Source organism: Eublepharis macularius, chromosome 8, assembly GCF_028583425.1.
Source record: "Eublepharis macularius isolate TG4126 chromosome 8, MPM_Emac_v1.0, whole genome shotgun sequence".
Lineage (NCBI taxonomy): Eukaryota > Metazoa > Chordata > Lepidosauria > Squamata > Eublepharidae > Eublepharis > Eublepharis macularius.
In genome coordinates this window covers 44,931,500-44,945,423 of record NC_072797.1, presented here as the reverse complement: position 1 = coordinate 44,945,423, position 13,924 = coordinate 44,931,500, and the positions used below count along the sequence as shown (strand labels likewise).

The following is a 13,924-nucleotide window of genomic DNA, read 5'->3' as shown; positions in this document are numbered from 1 at the left end:
TCCTTGCCTCACATGTAGCCTTCTCAAAGCGTCCCATGCAGCTTTGGCAGAAGCAGCACCCATCACATGGACAAGCTGAGTCTTATCCACACTCAAAACGATGGTGGCCAGGGCTTTTTCAATGTTAGTCTGATCTGCAGGTGTGGGAGCAGCGGGAGGGTTGCTTACAGCAGTCCACAGCCCTTCCCTTTTTAGATAATGTTCCATCCATACTGCCCACGTAAAATAGTTATCGGCTCCCAGCCTTTCAGCCGGCATGAGAGCCATTTGTGCCATGGTTGTTATCTTGCACTCTGCAGGACTCCCATGCACTCACCGCACTCACAGCTGCCTTAACGGGTCCAGGCACCGGCTTGTAACCAGTCAGCGTCTGTTCCAACCCTTGAGCTGCCACACAACGATCCAGACGACGCTCCAGCAAACCAACAGGTTCAGTTGCAGGCGGCAGGTACACTGGCACAGCGGAAGCGTGCTGGGCCCATAACCCTGACGGAATAACCGCCTGTAATTAGTGCTGCCAAGTGACCCGCTTTGCCCAACAACAAAAACACTGGAGCCAAGACGTTGTGATGAAGTGCAGATGGTGTATTATACAAGTCCATATATTACAGGTGCAAAAGTGCTCAGCATACATACAGAGAGAGCAAAACCAGAGTCCAGTCCTTAGGTCAGTTACCAGAGTTATCCAAGATTGTTCTGAGCGACAAAGGTTTGCACCAGGCACCAAGCTGAGCAGATCAGCGATGCACAAACCTTTGGCTGGACTTTTAAGTGTCCACTAGCCTATAGGGTGAGTTGGAGTCAGCCAACCAGCACACGGCTGATGCAATCATGCCGCAATCCCAGCTTAATTGATCAGGTGTGAACTGTCAGAGAAATTGCTGACTCACCCTATGCTCTATGTTAAAGGGCACAACAGCCTTTACACATGTGCAAGTGAGTTTATATTCTGACACTTCCTGGATTGGCATGAATCCAGCTATGTAACTGGTATATGAAGGCTGGATTGCACACTCCTAGCTTCTGCACAGGCAGACATGCTGGAAACTACAAATCAAGTGCAGTAGAAAAGAGCAAAGGTCCAGTAGCACCTATATTCATGAATACTACAAATTTTCTTAGTCTTATAGGTGCTACTGGACTCCTGCTCTTTTCTACTGCTACAGATAGGTACACAGCTACCTATCTAAATCAAATGCAGTTATACAGTGAGAGGCTAGTTTCAGCTAAACAGCCAGGAAAAGTCTCTGCTGCTGTGTCTCTGCTGTAACACAAGTTAAGGTGATAAGCTTGCCAGCCGCACAGTATAATGAGATGTATCTTCCTAGTGAGAGCAGGTAAACCTGGCTTTGGATTCAATGCGTAATACAGATTATATACCTTTTATAAGAAGCCAGATGAAGTATTCAGAAATACAAGAGTTCTAGTGATTATACCACAACCCCTAAGAATTGTGTGGCTGAAGACAGCCTTGTGAAACACATTACTTTACTCTCTTGACCCTAATTAATTTCTAAAACTTCACTTACGTGTTGTTTTACCCCACTGGGACAAGGCTCATTCTTTAGAAATGTCCAAAATTATTTCACCTAGCCAAAGAATCTAACTTTACCCATTGCATTTGTTACTATTCAACAAGATACAAAGTAAAACAAGCAATTATCAAGTAGTGTATCTAAGAGCTTTTTATTTATTTATATCTATTTATATCTAAGAACACATTTTAAATATTTATTTTAACATTTGACTTTATATATAATTTGTTTCTAACTGCTGAATAAATGAAATAAAACAGTAAGGTTGTTTTATTTTAAGTTTGTTAAGGAGGAGTTGAAAAGAAACTGCTCCTGTGTACTGCACTGTGGTTCACGCACCATGGTTAAATGAAATTTGCTGAATGAAAATTTGTCTAGGTAAAGGCAAGATACAGTGTTTACTCATAAATCTAGCATGGTACACCCCAAAATGTGAATTTAATGTAATAACTAAGGAGGAAATGAAATGGATTTTCTGATAGTTAAAAGTATGCCTCTTAACTACTGAACTTAATAAAAGTTACTGAGCGTTGTGGAATTTAATGCTGGGATACTCATATAATGCTAGGATATTCAGATAACTGGGGAAAGGTTACTGGGGGAAAGGCTATTTAATCCTCTCCTGTGGTTTAAATCCTCTCTCCAAAGATGCCCAGTAAAAGAGGCTGTAAAAAGTAAAGAGGGGGACAATTCAGCTTTCCTCATGCACATGCCTCTGTTGATGTTGAAATTAGACACCAACACCACCAAGTCACATTTTTACATATGAAACGGGCAGAACAGGGCTGCCACCATGTCTGGCCTGATTCTAACCTAACCATATGCATCACTGTACATTTATTACTATGGGCATTCGAGGAATAAAATGTTCACGTTGCCTATGCATGTGTGATCATTACACATGAAGATGTACACAGATGAAGAGATGTCATATTGTAAGAGGGGCAACTGCCCTTCCCTCATGTTGATTTGTGTTGCTGGCTGTGAGTTCCCCAGGCTTTGGAAATGAGATAGGAGGTTAGGCCTCATCCTGATCCTCCATCCCTCTCCTTTAGCTGCAGGAGGAAGATGCCAGTGTGTCCTCATCGGCCTCGTCTCTCCTGATTTTAAAGGCAGCCTTACAGCCTGCATATGCTCCATAGGGGCCACTGCTTCTTGCAGGAGGAAAGCCTCCCGTTAGTAAATGGAAGCCAATTGTCAGATGCCTACCACAGAATGCAGCTGGCCCACCTCTTTCCTTACCCCATCCCAGTGCAGGGGAAAGAAGTTGTCCCTGTAAATTAGCCTCTGCCCATCTTTCTCATTCCCCATCTCAGCAAGCAGCTGATCGGCAGGCAAGGGTTTAAAATGTAAAGGGGTCATGATGTCAGCATCCCCGCCCCACCCTAAAAGATGTCATAGGGCTGAGACTTCTTCACTGCCCCACCTATCAGCTGTAGTCAGGTGGGTGGAGAATACAATGGCCAAGAGGTTGGGGTGCTTCCTGGCATTTTGACTGTCCCTCTACTGATTGCTTGAGCTTTGTGATAGGCTTGAACAATACTGGGGCTCTGGCCTGATCCTGACCCCACATCCCTCTTCTCCTGCATACCTAGGGGAAGGTCTTTAAATAGATCAGTTGTCTTACCCAGCTAAAGAGTCAGGGTTTGAGCCCCTCCCCACAGTATCAGCCAGTCAGGGGAGCGGCCTCCACAGTCTCTCGGCAGACATGCACCCAATGATTTTTTGTTGTTTGCTCCACAAAGTCTTATGTAGTGTTGTGAAGTAACTTGTATATCTATCTGTAACTTACTACTGTTGCTAATGGGTCTAATAAATCAAATTGCAGGAAGGACACAATTCAGCATACAGGTATTTCCTTTCAACCAACTGTTAAACTATAATGACAAGAGAAGAGGAAAGGAGATTTTCATCATCTGAGATCTTAAACCCATTGCTTTTGATAACCATTACATGAATGGGCATTTGCTTTCTGGTAGGCCTGTCCTTGTCATGAAAAACAATTATTTCTTGTTATAAGATACAATAATGTCAACACAATGTGACATGTTGAGGTATCTTATGATGAAGTGGACAGCTTGTTCACCATGATGTTGCCACCTTTGCATCTGAGTTTAGCTTTACAATTCACCGTTATTCGTGTTTTTAGGGAACCTGCAATAACAACATTAAAAAGTAATCAGAAGTCATGGAAGAATCAGATGAACACTCCAGTAATGATATTAAGTGTGTAATTATTATGTCACTCCTGATTTTGTGACTTTTCGTAGCTATTAGAAAGGTTATTGGTAGTGTACGGCCCTTTACTGCAGGTAACAACTGTTCAGAAGTAAATTTCTCAGATACATACATAGCAATTATTTTTGCAACAGAGACTTGTGTTTCCTGACAGAAACAAGTGTAGAGCAGGTGTACAACACTAACCACTCAACTGCTGCTAGCTTCCCTACCACTTTGTTTCCAAAGGGCTGTGCAAAATGCTTGGTTTTTATTCCCTTTGGCAAAGCCTGAAACATGCCTGGGAGGGAGGGGAAAGCAGCTATTTAATTCTTTCCTGGCTTTTAAAGCCAGGAGGAAAGTGCAGTAATGTTGCAATGTTACAATGTTGCAACACTTTCTTGCCTTTGGGGTAAAAAAAGAGAGCGTGTGTGTTGTATGCATACCCCAAAGAAGGAATGGAAAACCAGCCATTTAGCCCTTTCCTGGCTTTTAAAGCCAGCAGAGAATAAATGAACTCCTGCAAACATGGGGAGCAGAACAGCTGGCACGCAGCAGCAGGGAAAGGGGCATTTAAACCCTGAATCAGCTGCTTGTCAGGGATCTCCCCAACAAGCATCTGATCCAAGCTCATCTCCAGTTGCCTAGGAAACTGATTTATCAGTGCCAGGCTGTCTGCAGTGATGAACTGAAAACGAACCAAACGAACCAGCCTAAAGTTCATCCATGTTCATCAGAAATGGGCTCTGATGAACTGCTGGTTCGCAAACCACAAACCAGCCCAGTCCGTGATGAACTTTGGTTCGTATTTCAGTTCATGCCCATCTCTACTAATGATTACTATTTATTTTTTCCAACATTGTCAGGACCCAAGTGCAGGTTAGCTTTAAATGTAGAAAAAGTCACCACTGAACTAACGCTTAACTGCATTTAAGGTGGGCAAGAGAAATTCATTCTGAAGAGGGCAGGAGCTAGGAGGGAGCATGTTTACCATCTCACGATCTGCTCCTTATCTCTGAACTGTGAATAAGAGGGCCGTCTTATTGGGTCTACACCAGATGCTGAAGATATAGTAAAAAGGTAGGTCAATCTGTTATAAAGAAGAGTGCAGAAGCAAAACTGAAATGGATTTTTCCCAAGCTATTTTTGAAAATAAATTTATAAAAGTTTAACAGTCAAGGAATACATTCAAAATTAATAATACAAACAATGCAACAAAATAAAGTAAGAGAAACCCTCTAGCTTATTTTTGAGAGAGAAGATTACGGATGAATAAGGGCAAAATCAAAGAGTGTATGTAAAAGGCAATAAAGACATTAATTAAAGAAGTGAATAAGGACAATTAGGAGAGGTTTTAACATTCTGAAGAAAAGAGCAAAACAGCTTTCAAGTGACCAGTTTCATGTAAGATCTTTTATACCTCTTTAATCAGCACTTGCCCTCTGCTCAGAATTGACTTTTGCATAACTCAGAGGTAGCTGGAGTCCCACTACAGGACCAACAACACTTAGCCATGAGATAATGTAATTTGTGTTCCTACAAAACAAAAAGAAAATATGTGGAAACTACCCTGGAAAAGAAGTAATATACAATAACTATCTCTAAAAGGTTTGGGCATCATTTTGAACAACTACCAATTAATCTTAAAAACTGATGTGACATTACAGTTGTTTATTATACAGTCTAAGGAGAAAAAATCATCACTGACTATTTTGACCTTCTAAATTAACACAGTGCACTTGAGATTGTGTTGTGCCACTTTCAACTGAGAATCTGTAAACCAGTCAGCCAAAAGCTCAAGAGTCTAGCACTTTTTCCAAGCCATATTACTGAGGACCTGCTCAGAAATTGCAGGTGGTAGATGTGAAACAGTCTGCAATAACTTGAAACAGCTAATTTTAGATGTACAATACCTTGAGTCAACCATGAACACCTCAGATGTCTTTAAATGTTGCCCTTCCTCCAAAAATGTGGGAGCCTAATTAGGATGATTTCCCCTCAGAAGACAATCGATTCATTTGGTTTCAAAACTCCCTTGGGGATTTTGAGAACTAGGTTAGTTAACAAGGTCTTAGTAGCAGATTGGACTATAAAGCTTCTGGGAGTTCTGGAAAAGGGATGCTGCCTGGCGTTGTCTTCTGCTGCCCTTCAAACACAGCCTCAGCACTATGGTATATGAATGAGCTGAGGGTGCTAATAAGAGAAGAAGATAGCTTACGCATTGCTGGAAGAAAGTTCATGCTGATTCAAATAGAGCACACCATACAGCACATTTGAAAGCCTACATGGTATTTGGTGACAGCATCAAAGACTTGCTTTTCTGCAACCACTGTGTTAGCTGAATCACGTCGAGGTCTGTTTCAAGTTGTACAGAATTTTTGTCATCGTCGGAAGCATTTGGCTGGCCATGATTTGACAGTAGGCTCTGATACTTTAACTAGATTCTGTAAAGCAAAAAGCTCTCTCATATAGTTTGACTCTGACTCCAGTTTAGGTGCAAATTAGAAACCAGAGGCAACAGAAATACCATAAGCTTTGCATGGATAGTTTTGGTTTTGTGGGATGTTGATAGGATTATGGAAGCGGAGAAGGCCACATCCTCTAAATTGAGTCACTCCTACTTATGGTTATTAAAATCTTGCGTTGAACAAAACCTGGGCTCCTTTGAACAACTGGGACAGAGGAATAACTCATTCAGCCTTTAAAGAAGGCTGTGAGGAACAATCAAATCAAGTCTAGATGGGAATTATGACCCAGAACTTAACACTAACTCTAAAACCTCAGAGCTTACAGCTAAGAAAGACCTCCTACAGCATACAAGAACTCTAAGCACTGGACAATTTTCTTCAGGGAGATAAAGAGCAAAACTCTTAAGAAATTGTAACTTAATCTGAGAATGATGCACTGAGAATGGTGTATGAAATTCGCTGGAATTTTTGTGAGTTATAGGGGGAGGATATAATACCCTACATAGCTGAACAATTCACATCCAGCAGCTCCTCACCTCTTTCCTTTCTGTGAACTGGATAATATAGAAGCCATAAATTCATTTGTCCGACAAGGATGAAGTACAAAGAACGGCTGTCCAAGTAATGGATGTTCCTGAAAAGAAAAACAGCATTGTTAATTTTTAATGAATCATACTCAATATACAAAGTAGTTTACAACATTATTATATTGGCCTTCATTATAATCCCATTCTACAGAGGAGAAATTGAGCTAAAGTTATATAAACTTCCCAAGATCACCCAACAAATCTTAGCCTTGGTTACTCTCTTGACTGGTGATGCATATTTTTTTTTATTTTTTTATTCTTTTTATTAACTACATTAACTAACGATACAGAGGGAAAGAAAGGGGACAGGGGAAGGAAAGAAAAAAGAACAGCAACATATAACAACACTACACTACACAGAATGCTTTCCCTTCATACTGCCATTATTAAAAAAAAAAATTACAGCTTTGTATGATATTGATGAAGTGGTTGACCTTGCTAAATACAAATTACAATTCAAATTAAGTCTTCCTCCCCCTCCTGGGCCCCGGACGCAATTCTCTCTGAGCAACTGCAGCCGCAGTGCTCGTTTCCCGCCCCCTTCAGACTTCGCCTTTTCTTCTTGCTTGGTGTCTTGCTGAAATTCCAGATTTTTGTCCTCAAAATCCCTTAGTTGATCTTCTGATGTTATCTTGTAAGCTTGATCTTTGAAACTGAATCAAATACCTTCCGGAAATAGCCATTTGTACTTTATTCCACGTTCCCTCAGAAGAGCTGCGAGCTTTTTATACTTAAATCTTCTTTTCCGAACTAAAAATGGGACGTCTTTCAGTATCTTGACTTTATTGCCCAAAAAGTCCAGATCCGCATTGTATGAGTTGTATAGGATAGTGTCTCGGATCCTTTTAGATGAAAGATCGATGATGATCTCGTGAGGCAGCTGATGCTTCGTTGCATATTTTGAAGAAGCCCGACGGACTTCCAAAATGGTGCTTTTTACCTCTTCTTTAGTTGCCTTTGCGGGTGTCGCCAATAGTTCCGAGACCAGACCCCATAAATCCTCATTTTCCTCCTCTTTCACATTCTGGAGGCGCAATATTGTCTGTGTTCGTTCCACTTGTAGCCCGATCAGCTGGTTCTCCACCAGCTTTAACTCTTTATTCGTTGCCCTCACGAGTGACGCATTTTCCCGAGCAGACTTCTCTGCCCCCCCCGCTACTTCCTTAATGGTTTTCACTTCGCTCTCAATTAAGCCCACCCTTTGATCTGTTTCATTCAGCTTGTCAACAAAGGGTTTTATAGCTTTGATAACCGACCTCTTCACCAATTCCTCGAGCGACTCTCCTTTCCCCTGTAGGGCAGCCGAAATTGACTTGCCCAAAGCGGGACTCTGTTTTTTCGCTGCCATTTTAGGAGGGGGGGGACCGCCAACCGAATTCTGAAACTCAGCGAGGGGGAAGAACGAGCCTTCTTAGCTTCAGATCCCACCACTTCTTCATGTGCACTTGTAATAACAGAAGGGATTCGCTTACTTACAGGCTTCCGCCTAGTTCTGTTCTTTGCCGTTTTCCATGGCCCGGCAGCACTCGAGGTGCCGCGCACGTCTGCCGGCCTCCATAGGAACAAACGGGCAATTTACCCCCCGCATTGGTTTTCAGGGGGCTCTTCCCGCAGCGTTCCGGACCCTGCCTCCCTCACTGGGAGTCCTGGGGGCTAATCTTCGCAGATCAGCCACCCGGTCAGGGTGCTCGGGCGCTTCCTCCCGGACCTGCGGAGAGGAGCGTCCGACATGGCCGAGAAAACGAAACCGAATCTGGTGATGCATATGTTTTAAGTTAACACTCAACACACAGTTCAGTCCAAAAAGAGTTACAACATTCTAAGTCCACTGAAGTTATTGGGCTCAGAAGGGCGTAACTCTGTTTAGGATTGTACTGGTAATCATTTCATAATCTAATATAACTTATTTCTCTTTGCACAGAAATAGATATTCCAATTAGACAATATCATAAACAATGCAAACATATATAAAAATTGTTTTAATATTTACAAAAACACCATCAGTGTTTATATTTATCTAAGCCTTCATCTTGGTGGTTAGTTGAAAATGATGGCTATTGGAAACAGGTTCTCAGCTGATGTTATAAGTTTCTGGCTCCAGTAAGTGCATGTAAGGCAGCCTAAACTCTTAGCATGTTTTATTTAGGAAATGGTCTTTTGTTTACTGGCTAACTCTATCAACATATGAATTCTACTTCCCCTCTTTTGCTGATTGGAATTTAGAAGGGAATTTTTAGACTACCAGTAAAAGTAGTTTTGATTTAACCTCTGAACATTCCCAAAATTCAAATTCAACATTCACCTTGCAAAGTTCTAAACTCTTACCTAGATATCTGTGATGGTGTCATTTCATCACAGGCGACCCTTAAGTACAGCTTGTAGGAGAAACGGAGAAAAATCCTCTGCCTTCATTTAATTAGCAGAACTGTAACATGGGATTCACTGTTGTTTTGACCATGTTTGTGTATTTTTGCATTTCCTGTAGGGTCATCTTTAAGCTACCTTCATGTTACTTAGAGCACTATCCCACAACTATAATTATTGTTACTGGAATCTGACATACCTGGTTGAAGGGACATGTCCTACAGCTACAATGGTGAAGCTCTAAATTGCAAGGCCAGATTTTCCTACACTTTACAGGAAAATAAATTTTCCTGATGTTTTTACACTTGACAGGACATTTTTACACATGACAGGAAATACTCTTACTATTTCCTCCAGTCTCCAATTTAGCACTTAACCACTGGGTATTCTTTAAGCACAATTTAAAATTGTTCTATTACAGACCTCAATCAAATTTTTAACACCTGTGCAGATGCAGGAGACATTTTCATATCTGTATACGTGAGGAAATAGGATGCAGCAAATGATAATATATGCTTACCCTGGCAACTAGAAGCTAAATTTTGGGCTTTGAAACGAAAGTGGGTTTTGGTCTGACAGCCACAGAAACTCTTGTGCTACAAATTAAAATGAGATGCAAGCTGCTTTTGGTCCCCATTGCAAAGAAAACCAGAGTACAAATACCTAAAAATATATAAATCAATAAACTTCCTTTTCTTCCACCCTCTACTTCGTATTCTCTCTCAATACTCTCTAATGGAACACAGGCACAAATGTCATAGCCTCTCTGGCCTGCATAGCGCTGTTGTTCTGATATTGTTTGAATCAGATGCTCTGATATCAAAGAAGGGATCATTTACCTTGACCCAGGCAGCTGCCTGCTTAGTGGGTTGTTTTATAGCTTAGAGTCAATAATCTCAGAGTGTTCTATGTTAAAGGAATTAATTTTACTGGTGACACCATTCCATCTAGGATTTCAAATTATACCTTGAAGATACAAATTGATCAAGTGGTATTAAAGCATTCTACCAAAGCAGGACTGTGGTAGATCAAGATAACCATGACCCTGGTCCCTATTCTTTCCCAGTCGCTCAGAAACCACCACCACACATTCTTTAAGCCATTCTTCCCTTAGCAGGAGAAAACTTCAAGCGGCGTAAGCAAGCTTCCAGGGGAAGGGGATTCCCTTGGGCAGGACAGCCAAGAGCTAGTCTCTGGGTGAGTTCTCTGATCTCCCCTTTTTAAACCGGCAGTAATTTGGAAGGAAGGTTTATTTAAGGCATAGAGGAAAGATGAAAAAACGTAAAGGTGGAAGAAAATTAAAATGTTGTTTCTGACTTTCCTTTAGGACTAGGCCGTTTTACACGCTTACCTGCAACTCTATTTGGCTGATAAGAATATTTGACCTAAACAGACTTTTTGGGGCCAGCAACCCTGCTTTAGGAACTGTTTGGGCAAAGAAAAAAGGTTTGGGGAGAGGCCAGGCCTACCTATTCTTAATCAGCTCTGAAGGACTGAGAGAAAGAGATTTTTTATTCAGTCTGGTGGGAGGAAATTGGGCAAATAGTGGTCCACAGGAACAAATTTTTACAGGATGATAGGAATCCAGACTTTTTAACATAGTGAGACTCTAGAGAGAAGGCAATATGTGAATGTTTCCAATACCTCAATGGAAATCTTTTCACCATGCTACCAGGTATAAATAGCTATCATATCTTGGGAGAATGGCTTAGCTAAGTGGCAAGGCTAGGCCATGGCACAGAGCTTCTGAGGCTCTTTCTTCATCTTCATGAAGGACCTGTCCTCTAACTAATATATCCTGGCAGTGGAGAATAAGAGATATAAGGGGGGAAAGGGAAAACAAATAGTTTTTCCTAAGCTGCAAACTACACTATATGACTGATCTCTATGAAGTTCAATCCAAACTCTTTTCCCCTGACATGAGAGGCAGAGCTGGCAATGTGGAGTAGGACCCTCCAGCACCAGTGAAGGAAATCGGTTAGCTAGCTGCCCTTGCCTCCTTCATTGAATGGGGGTGGGGGAAGCAATCCTGAAGATTCTAGAATGCCTCTTGCCTTTACTGGAGAATATCAGTTATTGGCATATCCTCTCATTGGCCTAATGAGTGATCTCTGCCCGTGGTGAACCATGTACAAATCATGGAGATTATCTACCTCATTCTGTAGCAAGACAGAATTCATTATTTATAGACTGGATTTCCATGAATCAGAACTATCCCCCAATCCTAAAAATGCAGGAAAGTCACATGTTTAAAAGATTATCTAAAAATTCCTCAAAAGTTACTGCTTAAATTTCTTCTCCACAGTAAGTATCTTGGAAGAAAGCACAAGACTCCCAAGCAATCTAAGATTTGTACATGATAACTTAACCATGCTCCTTGGTTACTGAACTATTAAGAAGACTGATGTACATCCAAGGTCAAAGCAATGAAACAGGCGGGCTGAAGCAAACTGAGAATAGTTGCCAATGCAATGAATTTTTTTAAAGTTAGCAGCTCAAGGAACAGATAATGAAAAAAACAGAGTTGCGCTTACCGTAACTACTGTTCATTGACGTCTTCTGTGCAGACACACATGGGACTGCGCCTGCGCAGGCCTGCCGACCGGATTTTTCTTTCTAGCAAACGTCCACTAGGGGGCGCACGTCCAACCCAATGTGCATGCGCGGCCGTTTCCCACCCGAGCGACATTGGGCGACGTCGCCCCCTTTCCCCTCAGTTTCTCCTTTGCCGCCGAATGCCTTCACATTATCTGGAAGAACACAGCGGGGTAGGAGGGAGGGTTGTGTGTCTGCACAGAAGACGTCAATGAACAGTAGTTACGGTAAGCGCAACTCTGTTTTCACTGTCCGTCTTCTGTGCAGCCCCACATGGGAGACTCACAAGCCGCTTACCCAGGAGGCGGGCATGTGTTCTCACCGAAAAAGAGACTGAAGCACTGCATTACCAACAGCAGCCTCTTTCCTTTCCCACACATCTAGTGCGTAATGTTTAGCGAACGTGTCAGAAGACGACCACGTTGCAGCCCTGCAGATGTCTTGCAAGGGTACGCCCCTAAGGAAGGCCGCAGAAGCAGCCTGTGCTCTGGTGGAATGAGCTTTCAGTTCCAAAGGGCAAGGTAACTTAGCATGAGAGTAGCAGGCCCTAACCGTCTGAGTAACCCAGCGAGAAATTGACTGGGCTGTAGCAGCCTTTCCCTTTCTGGGCCCGTAATAGCACACAAACAGTTGTTTGGCACTCCTAAACTGTGACGTACGTTGTAGGTAAAATAAGATAGCCCTTCTCACATCCAAGGAGTGTAAGGCCCTGTCAGGGCCACTGGAAGGGTCAGGAAAAAATATAGGTAGGACAATGTCCTGTGAGGTATGGAACTGAGTGGAGACTTTAGGCCTAAAACGAAGGTCTGGCCTGAGAACCACCTTATTTTGATGGACCTTCAAAAAGGGGGAATCCCACCTCAGGGCAGCAAGCTCGCTAACCCTGCGGGCAGATGTAATGGCAATCAGGAAGGCCACTTTACAGGATAACCATTTTAAATCACAGGTAGCCAGTGGTTCGAAGGGTGATTTCATAAGCCCCGTCAGCACTACCTGCAGTGACCATTGGGGAACAATTTCCTTGACTTGTGGAAACATATTATACAACCCTTTCAAAAACGACTTCGACAAACTGTGGGAGAACACTGTCTTCCCATCTATTTTAGGGTGGAAGGCTGAAATGGCAGCCAAATAGACTTTAATAGAAGAATTAGCTAGTCCCCCGTCCTTTAGGGACAGGAGGAACTCAAACACAGAAGACAACTGGCAATCCCAAACATTAACTTCGTTGTCAGCAGCCCAGGCCTCAAAACGCTTCCATTTAGCTGCGTATGACCTGCGAGTGGTGTCCCTATGGGCATTCAGCAAAATTTCAGCTACCCTGTCAGACATCCCCTCCGTCCCCGAATGTGCCAAGCAGTGAGGTTGAGTTTGGGTAGGTCGTGATACCAAACCCCTTTGTCGGACAGAAGGTCCGGGTTCAGTGCGAACCGATAATATGACCCCTGCGAAAGCTGCATGACATGTTGGAACCACGCTTGTCTGGGCCAGAAGGGCGCCACTAGAATTAAGTGCGGCCCATCCCTCTGGATTTTGCTGACGACCCGAGACAGCAGTGGGAACGGAGGGAAGGCATAAAACAGGTGCCCTGTCCAGCGTATCTGGAACGCGTCCCCCAGGGAGCGGTGACCTAGCCCTCCCCTGGAACAGAATTGCGGGGCCTTCTTGTTGGCCTCTGCCGCAAAGAGGTCTACGTCTGGGAACCCCCAGTCCAAAAAGATGGCGTTCAGGTAATCGTCTGCTATGGTCCATTCGTAGTTGTCGAATCGCATCCGACTCAGCTTGTCCGCGACGACATTGGTGGTGCCAGGAATATGGACCGCCTGAATGAACACGCCTCTGTCCATGGCCCAGTTCCAGATCCGAACGGCCTCGTCGCAGAGGGCCTTGGATGTAGTGCCCCCTTGTTTGTTCAGGTAGAACATCGTGGTGCAATTGTCTGTGAGCACCTGAACCGCTTTCTGCTGCAGCGTGTCTGCGAACGCGATAAGGGCATAACGGACCGCTTTCAATTCTAGCAGGTTAATATGATCTTTCCTTTCCTGCTCTGACCAAACCCCATGTGCCCTCAGGGCACCACACTGGGCTCCCCATCCTACCGTGGAGGCATCAGTCGAGATTGTGATCTCGGTTTGGATGGACCCAAAGGCAATACCCC

At 43.2% G+C, this 13,924-nt stretch overlaps 1 protein-coding gene across 2 annotated transcripts in view; it reads right to left on the bottom strand.

Annotated features, from left to right (window-relative positions):
- Positions 1–564: 564 nt before the first annotated feature.
- Positions 565–13,924, bottom strand: part of ATG10 (autophagy related 10) — a 182,839-nt gene continuing 169,479 nt past the window's right edge. For both annotated transcript variants that reach the window (XM_054986777.1, XM_054986778.1), the window contains 3 exons: positions 6,757–6,854; positions 5,173–5,288; positions 565–3,689 (listed from right to left, as the gene is read on the bottom strand). In XM_054986777.1, the coding sequence (XP_054842752.1) occupies positions 5,177–5,288; positions 6,757–6,854 (210 nt within the window). In that variant the 3' untranslated portion in view covers positions 565–3,689; positions 5,173–5,176. The remainder of the gene's footprint in view (positions 3,690–5,172; positions 5,289–6,756; positions 6,855–13,924) is intronic.